Genomic DNA, 13,317 nt, shown 5'->3' on the forward strand with positions numbered 1-13,317 from the left:
CCTGTCCAGTCATTTGAAATCCATAGATTAGGGCCTAATACATTTTTCAATTGACTGATTTACTTGTATGAACTGTAAAACTTAGTAAAAATCACTGAAATTGTTGCATTTATAGTTTTGTTAGGTATAGTTGACAAATTGAATAAGGTGTGCTAGCTCTGGAATATATCAAGTACATGAAAAGTTCTGGGGTTCTCCATGAGAGGTTTGAGAAACCACTACTTTATAACATGCCTTGAATTGAATCTCAGCCTGAATGAGGAAAACTTTGAGCAGAATTAGTCTTTCTTAAATGATTAATTCCTTGTCCTTTCTCCTAGCCTTTTTTCAAAATGCAATTGATCTTCATACATTTCAGTTCGTACAGTGCCTAGGGGAGCTCTACTGTGAGGAGGAAGGATGATTGAACGGGAGCATTGTCCAGTATAGCCAGAGATGACATCTCAGAGGTCTGTTGGTGACCTCTACTGGTCAGGTACATAGTCAAAGTAAAGATACAAGACCAGGTATTGTATGTAAAGTTGTTAGTGCAAATAAAATAGATAATTACAGTACCAGTCTAAAGTTTGGACATTCTCATTCAAGGATTTCCTTTATTTGTACTAATTTAAACATTGTAGAATAATAGTGAATAGAGCAAAACTATGGAATCATGTAGTAACCAAAAAAGTGTAACAAATAAATATATTTGAGATTCTTCAATGTTCAACATTTGTCTTGACAGCTTTGCACTCTTGGCCTTCTCTCAACCAGCTTCATGAGGTAGTCACCTGGAATGCATTTCAATTAACAGGTGTGCCTTGTTAAGTTCATTTGTGGAATTTATTTCCTTATTAATGTGTTTGAAGTCAGTCAATCTGGAAAAGTGCAGTCGTAAAAACCAAGCGCTACGATGAAACTGGCTCTCATGAGGAACGCCACAGGAAAGGAAGACCCAGAGTTACCTCAGCTGTAGAGAAGAAGTTCATTAGTTACCAGCCTCAAATCTCAACATCAACTGTTCAGAGGAGTGAATCAGGCCTTCATGGTCAAATTGCTGCAAAGAAACCACTACTAAAAAGGACACCAATAAGAAGAGAATTGCTTGGGCCAAGAAACACAACCAATGGACATTAGACCGGTGGAAATCTGTCCTTTTGGACTGATGAGTCAAAATGTGAGATTTTTGTTTCCAACCGCCATGTCTTTGTGAGACACAGAGTTGGTGAACGGATGCTCACTGAATGTGTGGTTCCCACCGTGAAGCATGGAGGTGTGATGGTGTGGCAGGTAGCCTAGTGGTTAGAGCATTGGGCCAGAAACTGAAAGGTTGCAGGATCGAATCCTGAACAAGGCAGTTAACCCACTGTTCCCCTGTAGGCCGTCATTGCAAATTAGAATTTGTTCTTAACCGACTTGCCTAGTTAAATAAAAAAAGTTAAAAAAACAAAAAATGGTGTAGGGTTGCTTTGCTGGCGACACGGTCAGTGATTAATTTAGAATTCAAGGCACACTTAACCATCATGGCGCTAAGCCATCCCATCTGGTTTGCATTTAGTGGGACTATCATTTATTTTTCAACAGTACAATGACCCAGAACACACCTCCAGGCTGTGTAAGGGCTATTTAACCAAGCAGGAGAGTGATGGAGTGCAGCATCAGATGACCTGGCCTCCACAATCACCCGACCTCAAACCAATTGAGATGGTTTGGGATGAGTTGGACCGCAGAGAAGAAAAAGCAACCAACAAGTGCTCAGGATATGTGGGAATTTCTTTAAGACTGCTGGAAAAGCATTCCTCATGAAGCTGGTTGAGAGAATGCCAAGAGTGTGCAAAGCTGTCAAGACAGAGTGGCTACTTTGAAGAATCTAAAACAAAATATATTTTGTTTGTTTAACACTTTAGTTACTACATGATTCCATATGTGTTATTTCATAGTTTTGATGACTTCACTATTATTCTACAATGTAGAAAATAGTAAAAATAAGAAAAACCCTTGCATGAGTAGGTGTGTCCAAACTTTTGACTGGTACTGTATATAATGGATTGTGAACACAAGTCAATATTTATCCATGATACCTTTATTCATCACTCACATACTAATCCGGAGATCAATTACAAAAATACATATCTTTTTAAAGTCTGAATTTACATTGAGGGTTCTATACTTCTTAAAAGGCTGGACGTGTCTTTCATCCTAAAACAAAGGAGAAGAACAAAACTAAGTAAATAATGAAATGAAGTTAAACAAATGCAGTATTATTTTATATACAGTAGATGGTGTATTAGCCTTGGTTAACATTAGAGGGAATACAACATCGATCTAGAGTACTTACATGTTGGCTATCCTTTCCAATCTCTTTTTCATATTCTCCTAAAGAAAATGAGTCAAGACAGAATGAAAAACAAAGGGCTTGATTTAATCCGTATTGCGGAAGATCCATGTAAAAATTCGATGGTAATTTACAATTGAGTCGGCATATGCAGAGTTTACTGTGAATGAAGTCTCCTCGAACATTGCCTTTAAAATTTCAAAATCAACATATAACGTGGCTCTTTCACAATACTACAGATTGAATCCAGCCCAAATAGTCTTCCAATGTTTCCATTATATTTACTTGTAATATCTGCCATTACCTCTGGGGGTGCCGTTGTCACACAGGGGCTGATGGGATAGCTAGCAGAAGGGGTGGAGGACTGAGGACGCTCACAGCCAGAGTTGTGTAGGAGGCTCTCTGGAGGACTGGGTCTTGACTCTAAGGGTATGTGAGCATCAGTTGAACTTTTATATCACACTGGGAATTTGATCTTTCTATTACTGTATTTCAGTTGTTGTATACGATGGCCTCAATAATACTTTACTAAGACACTTTTGTCCAAATCAGTTCCAACCAGTGACTTCTGTTGCATTATCCGCCATGTGATGACTCCAACCTCCATTGATAAGTGACGACGACTCCTAGAGGGAAAAAAAAAAAACCTTGAAAGCTGTACATTTTTCCATCTTTAACCAGCAAACAGAGATACAGTAGACATTCTGGAATGGACTGACATCATTAGTTCAACATCTGCTTCTACTTGTCATTAGATAGAAGTACAGAGAGTTCTTTAGAAGAGTCTCCAGATCGGACAGATGTGGTGTAAAGATCCCTTCCTACCTGGGCCATGGCTGACACATGCAGACACACCGTATCCAAGAATCCCTTTGCAGTGGATAGGGACACACACACAATACCTGGGCCATGGCTGTGGAGAGGGTCAGTCTGGTCTCCAGCAGTAGCACTCTGCTCTCCAGGTTCTTCCAATGGTGCTTGTCTATAGTGATCCTCCCGGCTGAGGCCTTCTCTAGAAGCTGCAGCCTCTGCTCCAGGGCCGAGAGCCTCCCCAGCCTAGTCTGGATCTGCGGCAGCTGGGCCTCCAGCGCTGCCAGCCTCCCCTCCGCCACCAGGTCCTGGAAGGGTGGTCACAATCCATTCTGTGTGTGTGTGTGTGTCACAGAGAGAAGGGCTGTGTGTGTGTCTGTGCTTATAATTGTGGAGAAGTATGCTGGTACTCACTGCTTGAGGGACTGTAGGTGCTTGGTTCTGGACCTCCTCCAGTCCCAGCCCCTCCTCCTCAGACTCTTCATTATCGGAGGTTCTACTAGAGGAGACCCAGGAGTCACCACCAATGTGTCTCTCCACTAGTGGCCTGCTTAGGGACAACTGTGGGAAAGAACCATCTCACCTAGTCATGTTAAGGTCGGGCCATGTACTCATGCAGCATTACAATGGACAATTTTATTATTTTAAAATGTTTAATTTAATCTTTATTTAAACTAGGATAGCTCAGGCCTTTTTGATAAAGTGTACAGAGTTGAACAGGTCTGTTGGGCTACACTGTCATGTCCTTGGCAAAGACTTACCATGGGGTTCATTGTTTCAGCCTGAAATGGGAGAGCCTCACTTTTGGAGTCTGAACTCGAGGCCTGAAAACGAGCTCTCGGCTTTGGCTGCAACACACAGATGCAATACATGGACCTTTTCTTTTACCAGGTAGGCTATGGAGAACACATTCTCTATTACAATACAGACATGGTCTGATCAAGAGGGTGCAATAGTTAATTGAACCGTGAACACCGTATCATCATCATGTCGTTGATGATACGCTTTGCTCTAGGCTCGCCAAAGCTGAGGGAGACAGACTGACCTTGTTGCCTTTGCTGAGCTCTTTGTGTTTCTGCAGGGCAAAGGCGATGACATCACAGAGGATGCAGGTCTTTCTTTCTGCATAGCCAAACTGGAGGAACTGCTGCTTGGTCAGGACGGGTTTGTAGTGGAAAAGATCCCGCAGTACCTAGATGTGGGTGAACAATAGACAGACAGTATGACACACACGGCTGAATTTGCCCTGCTGAAAAATTGTTTCAAATCAAAAATACACCATGGTTGTTTTTTCATTCAAACAGTAAAAAATGCAAAGAGCAAAACCATATTCATTGAATTGTCATTGAAGATAACTGAAAATGACATTGCAAAGTCAATTTAAACTAATTTTGCGCCGGGGGCCACATTCTTTCTTCAAAAAGGTCCAGAGGGTCACACTGAAAATGTGTTCATTTCTTCACCATCAAAACGTGCAAAGAAATTGTCCTGTATCCAATGCTTTTGCAATTTGATGCTACCCGACTGTCTCGGTTTCAATTGAATGATTATTAGTGAGCTGGACACAGTCAAGAAACAGTATAAATGTAGGTCCATTATATTTTCTACAGTTTCCATTTGGTTGTAATATTTTTTTTTTTTTAAGTATATGGAGTTTGTTTTCCCTTCCAAAAAATGTGAATTAAGTGTATCGAGGCAAGGGATACACATGAAAAGGGAATAATAGGAGCTGGAACACATATGACAAATCCAAACATTCTACTGATAATTGCAAAACTCACTATAGTTGACATGAGTTCAGGGAAAGATGGCAGTAGGTATGACAGGAGGGCTAAATGAGTGCTTCCCTGTTACACCGACTATAATGCAGAGCAAATGGCTTGTCTCCTCTTTGCACTGTCTTCTAAATGAAATGCTGCTGGCGTGTCGGCCCAATCTGTCTCCCATATTTTTTTGTGTGTGTGTGTGCAGGCCAGGCGAAGCAGTGACTGGGCGCCAGCAAGAGGGTCTCGCTCTTCCTTCTCCCTCTCCTCTCGCCAAAATGAACCGATGCTGTGAGAGGCAGATAGTGCTGAAGCCGCAGGCGAGCTAAGAGAACAGAAGAGGGGATTCTGATCCGAGATGAGAACTTGGACCAACATGGAGTTCCTGTGTTCACCGCAGGAATCAGGATTTCATGTGAGCCTTTATAAAATAATTGCTCAAGGACGCTGTGCTGCCAACCACCGGTAGCCAGATGGAAGGAAACACCACCAGAGTGTGTTAAATACAGATGCTGCAGATCAGGGCCCGCTCAGTGAAAACCCTTCTGGTTCTGATAGCAGGGTTAACAGAGGCTATAGTACAGCCTCAACAAAAAGACTGAAAAACCCCTGATGCATGTACACAAGTCATTCCTTCCAAGTCCTCAGTTGGTTGTGATGAGAGAGGAGCTGTAATATTAGAACGTGAGATGAAGGAAATGGCTTAGCCTTGACCTGACCAAGCACAATATCATGAAAAAGGGAATTCCGACAGTGGGACATTTCCCATAGATAGGAATGAATGGAATTTCTAGACTACTTTAAGACTCCATTCATGTCATTTGAGCACCACAGGAATGAAAAGGAATCCCACATGTAGCCTACCTTTAACCTCTACAGGGGAAATCCTGCACTGTTTCAAAAGGACTTTATTGGTAGTGAGTGATGCAATAGCAATGTCTTCCATGTGTGTGTATTAGGGGAAAATATTGCAGTTCAGCTCAAGCTTGGAGGGGTTAAACCACAGCAGAGCGTCTGGGTAGACAGCCATTGGCCTCAGGAGACCCCAAGGAATAAACTGAAGTCACAGTGTGCGAGTGTGTGTCCGTTGCCTGTGAGGAAACAACTGGAAACACTTTGCCATTTTGAACCATCACCACGATAACTGTGATGTATGAGAGAGGGGATCTAGAGGGGAGAAACTGTTCCGTGTTAGGGAGACGACACTGCATGGGGCCACATGGGGAGAGAGGTGGTGGGGAACCTACTGGAAAAGTAGGACCCAGGAAAGATCCCAGCACGCAGTGAATGAACAGAGCATTAAATCATAAGGAGGGCATGAAGGAACGAGCCTGGGAGATACAGTCAACTGGGGAGTGATGCCAATGTGTTTCTCAAACGGGTAGGTCTAGATGTGGGATTGCTGCAGGGGGGGGGAATACATTCGAAAACATGATTTCATCACGAAAGATGTCATTAGAACACAGACGCTCTCTGCGTCTTCGACCTACCATACTAATGGAGACCTATGGAGTAAAATTCCTCCACTGTGCATGATAGTTAAATACTAATGCTGTGTCACAGAAACATGTTAACCTACAGTACCCAGTCAAAAGTTTGGACACAGCTACTCATTCAAGGGTTTTTCTTTATTTGTACTATTTTCTACATTGTAGAATAATTGTCAAGACATCAAACCTATGAAATAACACATAGAATCATGTAGTAAAGTGGGCATTGCGTCAAAGCAGTGCGGCTTGGTTGGGTTGTGTTTCGGAGGACGCACGGCTCTCGACCATCACCACTCCATAGTCTGCACGGGAGTTGAAGAAATGAGACAAGACTAACTAACAATTGGATATTGCATTCCTCATGAAGCTGGTTGAGAGAATGTCAAGAGTGTGCAAAGCTGTCATCAAGGCAAAGGGTGGCTACTTTGAAGAATCGCAAATATATTTTGGTTTGCTTAACACTTTTTTGGTTACTACATGATTCCATGTGTGTTGTTTTGATGTCTTCACTATTATTCTACAATGTGGAAAATAAAGAAACCCTTGTCCAAACTTTTGACAGGTACTGTACACTATTACCCTTAATAGATTTTTATTTAAAGAACACAATAGAATCAATGTCAAATCAAATTTTATTTGTCACATACACATGGTTAGCAGATGTTAATGCGAGTGTAGCGAAATGCTTGTAGTGTAGCGAAATGCTTGTGTGGATTTACCTTGTAGATGCATTCGATAAAACGTAGGTCGTTCTTCCCAGTGAGTTCCACTCCGAAGCCCACCAGGTGTTCAGCAAGGTGTGGTGAATAGGAGATGAATACATAACTCACTATGGGGAGGAAGGCAGAAGGATCCCCTTTGGACAAGCTGGAGAGATAAAGCATAGATTGTTTTACAATGTGTACTACTGTTTTCATATGCCTTAGTATCATTGAGGCCTAAAAATATATGACAATAATGCTCTGTTCAGACAGGTAGACCGATTTTAACAACAACAAAAAGTTGACAGATCAGATCTCATAAAGATCTGAAATGATCTGATGTAATTGGTCAAAATACCAATTAGTGGGAAAAAAATAAGAAATGACCTGCCCGTCTAAACGCAGCACAACGCACATTTTGACATCAATGGAACCCAAACGAGTTTGATAAAAACTAGAAAAAAAATATACATTTGAAAAGTAGCCAAACTTTTGTCTCCTGTTTTTAAATGATCTCACATCCACAGAAAATTGTATTTGAGCCACATCATTTTTAAAATTCCAAGCATATTGTGTTTGACGCTCTTCACTTCAAAAGGAATTCCTGCTTCCCTGCTCATCAGTTGTGCAGACTGGGGTCCTCGTCAGAGGGGGACCCACGACTGGTTAATGTAAAGCATGTTTATAACTCTGTTTGTAGTCGGGCAGGGCTCCGTACAACCCCCTCTGCCACCTGCCGGAGACTTCAAAACAAACCCAGACCATGAACTGTACCCGTGGCTACAGCCCCAATCTGGATGTTTATAGGACTACAGATGTTTAGTCTGTCTTCCAGCCAAATCATTTAGTCTTTGTCGCAAATAGCACCCTATGCTATTTAAAACAGAGCCTTATGGGCCCGTAGTTAAAAGTAGTGCACTATCTGGGGAATAGGGTCCCATATGGGAAACATCCCATCTCGTGACATTATCCTACACTACAGAGGTTTGCCTATAGCACGCAAGAACATCATACAAACTGTTGATCATATTCATTCTAGCCTAAAATTTCATTCTTTATTCATCACAAGTTCCATATGTCATCACACTTGCAATGTGTTGGCACTTTCAAGACAAATACTGAGTGTAATGGACAAAGGCCATAGAAATCAGTGACCCTACAACCTGGATAAAGAGCTGGTCAGATATGCTCATCATAGCAATGGGATCATTGGAAATTAGGCTCATGGTGGAACAAAATATTAAATCATGAGAAATGCTACCATATGCACACCTGCCTCTCCTTCAAGGTCTCGTCTGCCCAAAATATTCTTTGATACTGCATGGATGGTTAATATTTAAAATATTTGTAGAATAACAGTGAAGACATCAAAACTATGACATAACACATATGGAACCATGTAGTAACCAAAAAAAAGAAAATGTATATTTGAGATTCTTCAAAGTAGCCACCCTTTGCCTTGATGACAGCTTTGCACACTCTTGGCATTCTCTCAACCAGCTTCACCTGGAATGCTTTTCCAACAGTCTTGAAGGAATTCCCACATATGCCGAGAACTTGTTGGCTGCTTTTCCTTCACTCTGCGGTCCAACTCCTCCCAAACCATCTCAATTGGGTTGAGGTCAGGTGATTGTGGTGGCCAGCTCATCTGATGCAGCACTCAATCACTCTCCTTCTTGGTCAAATAGCCCTTACACAGCCTGGAGTCGTTTTGGGTCATTGTCCTGTTGAAAAACAAATGATAGTCCCACTAAGCCCAAACCAGATTAAATGTTGCGTCATACTGATGGCAGAGTCTATGGACAATGCCTGGTGTCAACAGTACAGGCTGGTTGCAGTGGTGTACCGCCGACAAATCTGCATGACACCATCGCGTCAGCATGTACCAACATGAATGTGGAACATTCACGACTTGTAGAATCCATGCCCCAAAGAATTATTGGTATTCTGGAGGCAAAGGGGGGGTCCGACCCAGGACTAGACGGGTGTAGCTAACTCACTCACTGGACAGTTTATGAACAGTCACTTCAGAAAATATTCAGACCCCTTGACTTTTTCCACATTGTTAAGTTACAGCCTTATTCCAAAATGGATTAAATAAAACATTTTCCTCAACCATCTACACACAATACCCCATAATGACAAAGCAAAATGTAGAAATGTTTGCAAATTTATTCAAAATAAAAAACATACCTTATTTACATACTGTAAGTATTCAGACCCTTTGCTATGATACTTGAAATTGAGCTCAGGTGCATCCTGTTTCCATTGATCATCCTTGATGTTTCTACAACTTGATGAGTCCACCTGTGGTAAATTCAATTGATTGGACATGATTTGGAAAGGCACACACCTGTCTATATACGGTCCCACAGTTGACAGTGCATGTCAGAGCAAAAACGAAGCGATGAGGTCGAAGGAATTTTCCTTTGAGCTCCGAGACAAGATTGTGTCGAGGCACAGATCTGGGGAAGGGTACCAAAAAATGTCTGCAGCGTTTAAGGTCCACAAGAACACAATGGCCTCCATCATTCTTAAATGGAAGAAATTTAGAATCACCAAGACTCTTCCTAGAGCTGGCCGTCAAGCCAAACTGAGCAATTTGTGGAGAAGGGCCTTGGTCAGGGAGGTGACAAAGAACCCGATGGTCACTCTGACAGAGCTCCTCTGTGGAGCTGGGAGAACCTTCCAGAAGGACAACCATCTCTGCAGCACTCCACCATTCAGGCATTTATGGTAGAGTGGCCAGATGGAAGCGCCTCATCAGTAAGAGACATGACAGCCCGCTTGGAGTTTGCCAAAAGGCACCCAGAGACTCTCCAACCATGAGAAACAAGATTCTCTGGTCTGATGAAACCAAGATTGAACACTTTGGCCTAAATGCCAAGCGTCATGTCTGGAGGAAACATGGCACCATCCCTACGGTGAAGCATGGCGGTGGCAGCATCATGCTGTGGGGACTGGGAGACTAGTCAGGATCGAGGCAAAGATGAACGAAGCAAAGTACAGAAAGATCCTTGATGAAAACCTGCTCTAAAGTGGACAGGACCTCAGACTGGGGCGAGGGTTCATCTTCCAACAGGAAAATTACCCTAAGCACACAGCCAAGACAACACAAGAGTGGCTTCGGGATGAGTCTCTGAATGTCCTTGAATGGCCCAGCCAGAGCCCAGGCTTGAACCTGATCAAACATCTCTGGAGAGACCTGAAATAGCTGTGGAGTGAAGCTCCCCATCAAACCTGACAGAGCTTGAGAGGATCTGCAGAGAAGAATGGGAGAAACTCCCCAAATCCAGGTGTACCAAGCTTGTAGCGTCATAGCCAAGAAGACTTGAGGCTGTAATTGCTGCCAAAGGTGCTTCAACAAAGTACTAAGTAAAAGGTCTGAATACTTATGTAAACATACTTTTAAAAATATATAAATTAGCAAAAATGTTTTTGCTTTGTCATTATTGGGTATTGTGTGTAGATTTGGGGGGGAACAATATCAAATTTTAGAATAAGGCAAAATGTGGAAAAAAGTCAAGGGGTCTGAATACTTTCTGAAGGCAACCATGAGAAACAAGATTCTCTGATCTGATGAAACCAGTAATGGCAAAAAGTTAAGAATGACAAATTAATTTTCAAAGTTTGTTGCTTCAGTGTCTTTAGATATTTTTGTCAGATGTTACTATGAAATACTGAAGTATAATTACAAGCATTTCATAAGTGTCAAAGGTCTTTATTGACAATTACATGAAGAGTCAATATTTGTAGTGTTGACCCTTCTTTTTCAAGACCTCTGCAATCCACCCTGGCATGCTGTCAATTAACTTCTGGGCCACATCCTGACTGATGGCAACACAATTCTTGCATAATCAATGCTTGGAGTTTGTCAGAATTTGTGGGGTTTTGTTTGACCACCCGCCACTTCAGGATTGACCACAAGTTCTCAATGGGATTAAGGTCTGGGGAGTTTCCTGGCCATGGACCCAAACTATCGATGTTTGTTCCCCGAGCCACTTAGGTATCCCTTTTGCCTTGTGGCAAGATGCTCCATCATGCTGGAAAGGCATTGTTCATCACCAAACGGTTCCTGGATGGTTGGGAGAAGTTGCTCTTGGAGGATGTGTTGGTACAATTATTTATTCATGGCTGTGTTCCGAGGCAAAATTGTGAGTGAGCCCACTCCCTTGGCTGAGAAGCAACCCCACACATGAATGGTCTCAGGATGCTTTACTGTTGACATGACGTAGGACTGATGGTAGCGCTCACCTTGTCTTCTCCGGACAAGCTTTTTTTCCGGATGCCCCAAACAATCGGAAAGGGGATTCTTCAGAGAAAATGACTTTACCCCAGTCCTCAGCAGTCCAATCGCTGTACCTTTTGCAGAATATCAGTCTGTCCCCGATGTTTTTCCTGGAGAGAAGTGGCTTCTGTGCTGCCCTTCTTGACACCAGGCCATCCTCCAAAAGTCTTCGACCTCACTGTGTGTGCAGATGCACTCACACCTGCCTGCTGCCATTCCTGAGCAAGCTCTGTACTGGTGGTGCCCCGATCCCGTATTTGTGCCATTCCGAAGATGAATGGGCAAGACAACATATTTCAGTTCCTTTTAACGGGGTATGTTAGTAGGTGCCAGAGGCACCAGTTTTTGTTAAGGGCTGCAACACTGCTGGGTTTTTCACACTCAACAGTTTCCTGTGTGTATCAAGGTCCTCCACACAAAGGACATCCAGCCAACTTGAAAAAAATGTGGGAAGCATTGGAGTCAACATGGGCCAGCATCCCTGTGAAACACTTGACACCTTGTAGAGTCATGCCACGATGAATTGATGCTCTGAGGGCAACTCATTATTAGGAAGGTGTTCTTAATGTTTGGTATACTCCATGTATACTATATACAGTGAGCTCAAAGTATTGGGAAAGTGACATGTTGTTTTGGCTCTGTACTCCAATACTTTGCATTTTAACTTCATAGTCAAATACTGACTGTCAGTTTTAATTTGAGGGTATTTTCATATAGACCCCCATTTTAGGGGACCAAAAGTATTGAGACAAATTATCATGTGTATTAAAGTTGTCAATATTTCAGTATTCGATCCCATATTCCTAGCATGCAATGATTACATCAAGCTTGTGACATTACAAACTTGTTGGATGCATTTGCTGTTTGTTTTGGTTGCGTTTCAGATTATTTTATGCCCAATAGAAATGAATGGTAAATAACGTAGTGTCATTTGAGTCACTTTCACTTTAAGAATATAATGTGCTTCTAAACACATACATTCATGGGGATGCTACAATGATTACAGATAGTCCTGAATGAATTGTAAATAATGATGAGTGAGAAAGTTAGACTCACAAATATCATACCCCAAGACATACTAACCTCTCCCAATATAATAACAGGGGAGATTAGCATTTGGGGGTGTATGATATTTGTTCATCGAACTCTCACTCATCATTATTCACGATTCATTCAGATCTATCTAATAACGATAGCAAAAATGGAGGGACTATGTACAAAAATTGTCATTTCTAAACGGTTCATACCCTCAAATGAAAGCTGACATTCTGCACTTTAAACTCAATCATTGTATCATTTCAAATCCAAAGTGTCAACCAACTGTCCACCAGTCTTGGAACACCTGATGGTCAAATCAGGTCCTGGAGTACAGAGCCAAACAACAAAAATGGTTACTGCCCCAATACGTTTGGAGCTCACTAGATATCAGAATGAATTAAGAAATATATGGGGGATTTATTTCTCCAATGTAAGCAAGTAAAAATGACACAAATGTTCAAACATCTCCAACACTGCAACTAAGAGACTGAATAGTGGAGCCGTCATGTGGCCATCAACTGAACAACCACAACACAGGTGCCGACAGATTGTAAAGCTGGCTCCTTCCCTCAAAAAGTTTGGGAACGTGACACATTTGTTTAGTTAGCACTGGCACCATTTTTTTTTAATCCATGACCTAGCTAACATACCCATTATAGTCGACCTCTCTTGGGTACTTCAATGCCCGTAGTTGAGCATCCAGCTTCCGAAGACATCCTTTCAAATCACCGGTTGACATCATTTTGGACCTTGAAGATGCAAATGACAGACAGGTAACGTTACCACAACAATTCTCCCATTTAACTAATTTTGCAACGAATGGATAAAACACCAACTAGCTAACTAACAAACAATATAACGTTAGCTATGTAACGTTAAATGTTGGCTAGCTACCAACACAGCTTTCCAGCAA

General features: G+C 42.0%; 1 protein-coding gene and 2 long non-coding RNA genes across 6 annotated transcripts in view; 2 read left to right on the forward strand and 1 right to left on the reverse strand.

Moving 5' to 3' along the window:
- LOC121841772 lies at positions 1 to 2,986 on the forward strand. The gene is made up of 2 exons (XR_006080749.1): positions 1 to 475; positions 2,644 to 2,986. It is a non-coding gene; the product is annotated as an uncharacterized LOC121841772 (long non-coding RNA).
- The window catches only part of LOC112232022 (centrosomal protein of 44 kDa), an 11,903-nt gene continuing 632 nt past the window's right edge, over positions 2,047 to 13,317 (reverse strand). For all 4 annotated transcript variants that reach the window (XM_042311814.1, XM_024398821.2, XM_024398820.2 and 1 more), the window contains 10 exons: positions 13,055 to 13,153; positions 7,097 to 7,244; positions 4,170 to 4,316; positions 3,886 to 3,972; positions 3,539 to 3,685; positions 3,217 to 3,432; positions 2,874 to 2,940; positions 2,619 to 2,737; positions 2,318 to 2,355; positions 2,047 to 2,178 (listed from right to left, as the gene is read on the reverse strand). In XM_042311814.1, the coding sequence (XP_042167748.1) occupies positions 2,130 to 2,178; positions 2,318 to 2,355; positions 2,619 to 2,737; positions 2,874 to 2,940; positions 3,217 to 3,432; positions 3,539 to 3,685; positions 3,886 to 3,972; positions 4,170 to 4,316; positions 7,097 to 7,244; positions 13,055 to 13,146 (1,110 nt within the window). In that variant the 5' untranslated portion in view covers positions 13,147 to 13,153 and the 3' untranslated portion in view covers positions 2,047 to 2,129. The remainder of the gene's footprint in view (positions 2,179 to 2,317; positions 2,356 to 2,618; positions 2,738 to 2,873; positions 2,941 to 3,216; positions 3,433 to 3,538; positions 3,686 to 3,885; positions 3,973 to 4,169; positions 4,317 to 7,096; positions 7,245 to 13,054; positions 13,154 to 13,317) is intronic.
- On the forward strand, positions 3,684 to 5,958 carry LOC112232025. The gene is made up of 3 exons (XR_002950584.2): positions 3,684 to 4,015; positions 4,206 to 4,322; positions 5,096 to 5,958. It is a non-coding gene; the product is annotated as an uncharacterized LOC112232025 (long non-coding RNA).

The sequence above is a fragment of the Oncorhynchus tshawytscha genome, linkage group LG34, assembly GCF_018296145.1.
Source record: "Oncorhynchus tshawytscha isolate Ot180627B linkage group LG34, Otsh_v2.0, whole genome shotgun sequence".
Taxonomy (NCBI): Eukaryota; Metazoa; Chordata; class Actinopteri; order Salmoniformes; family Salmonidae; genus Oncorhynchus; species Oncorhynchus tshawytscha.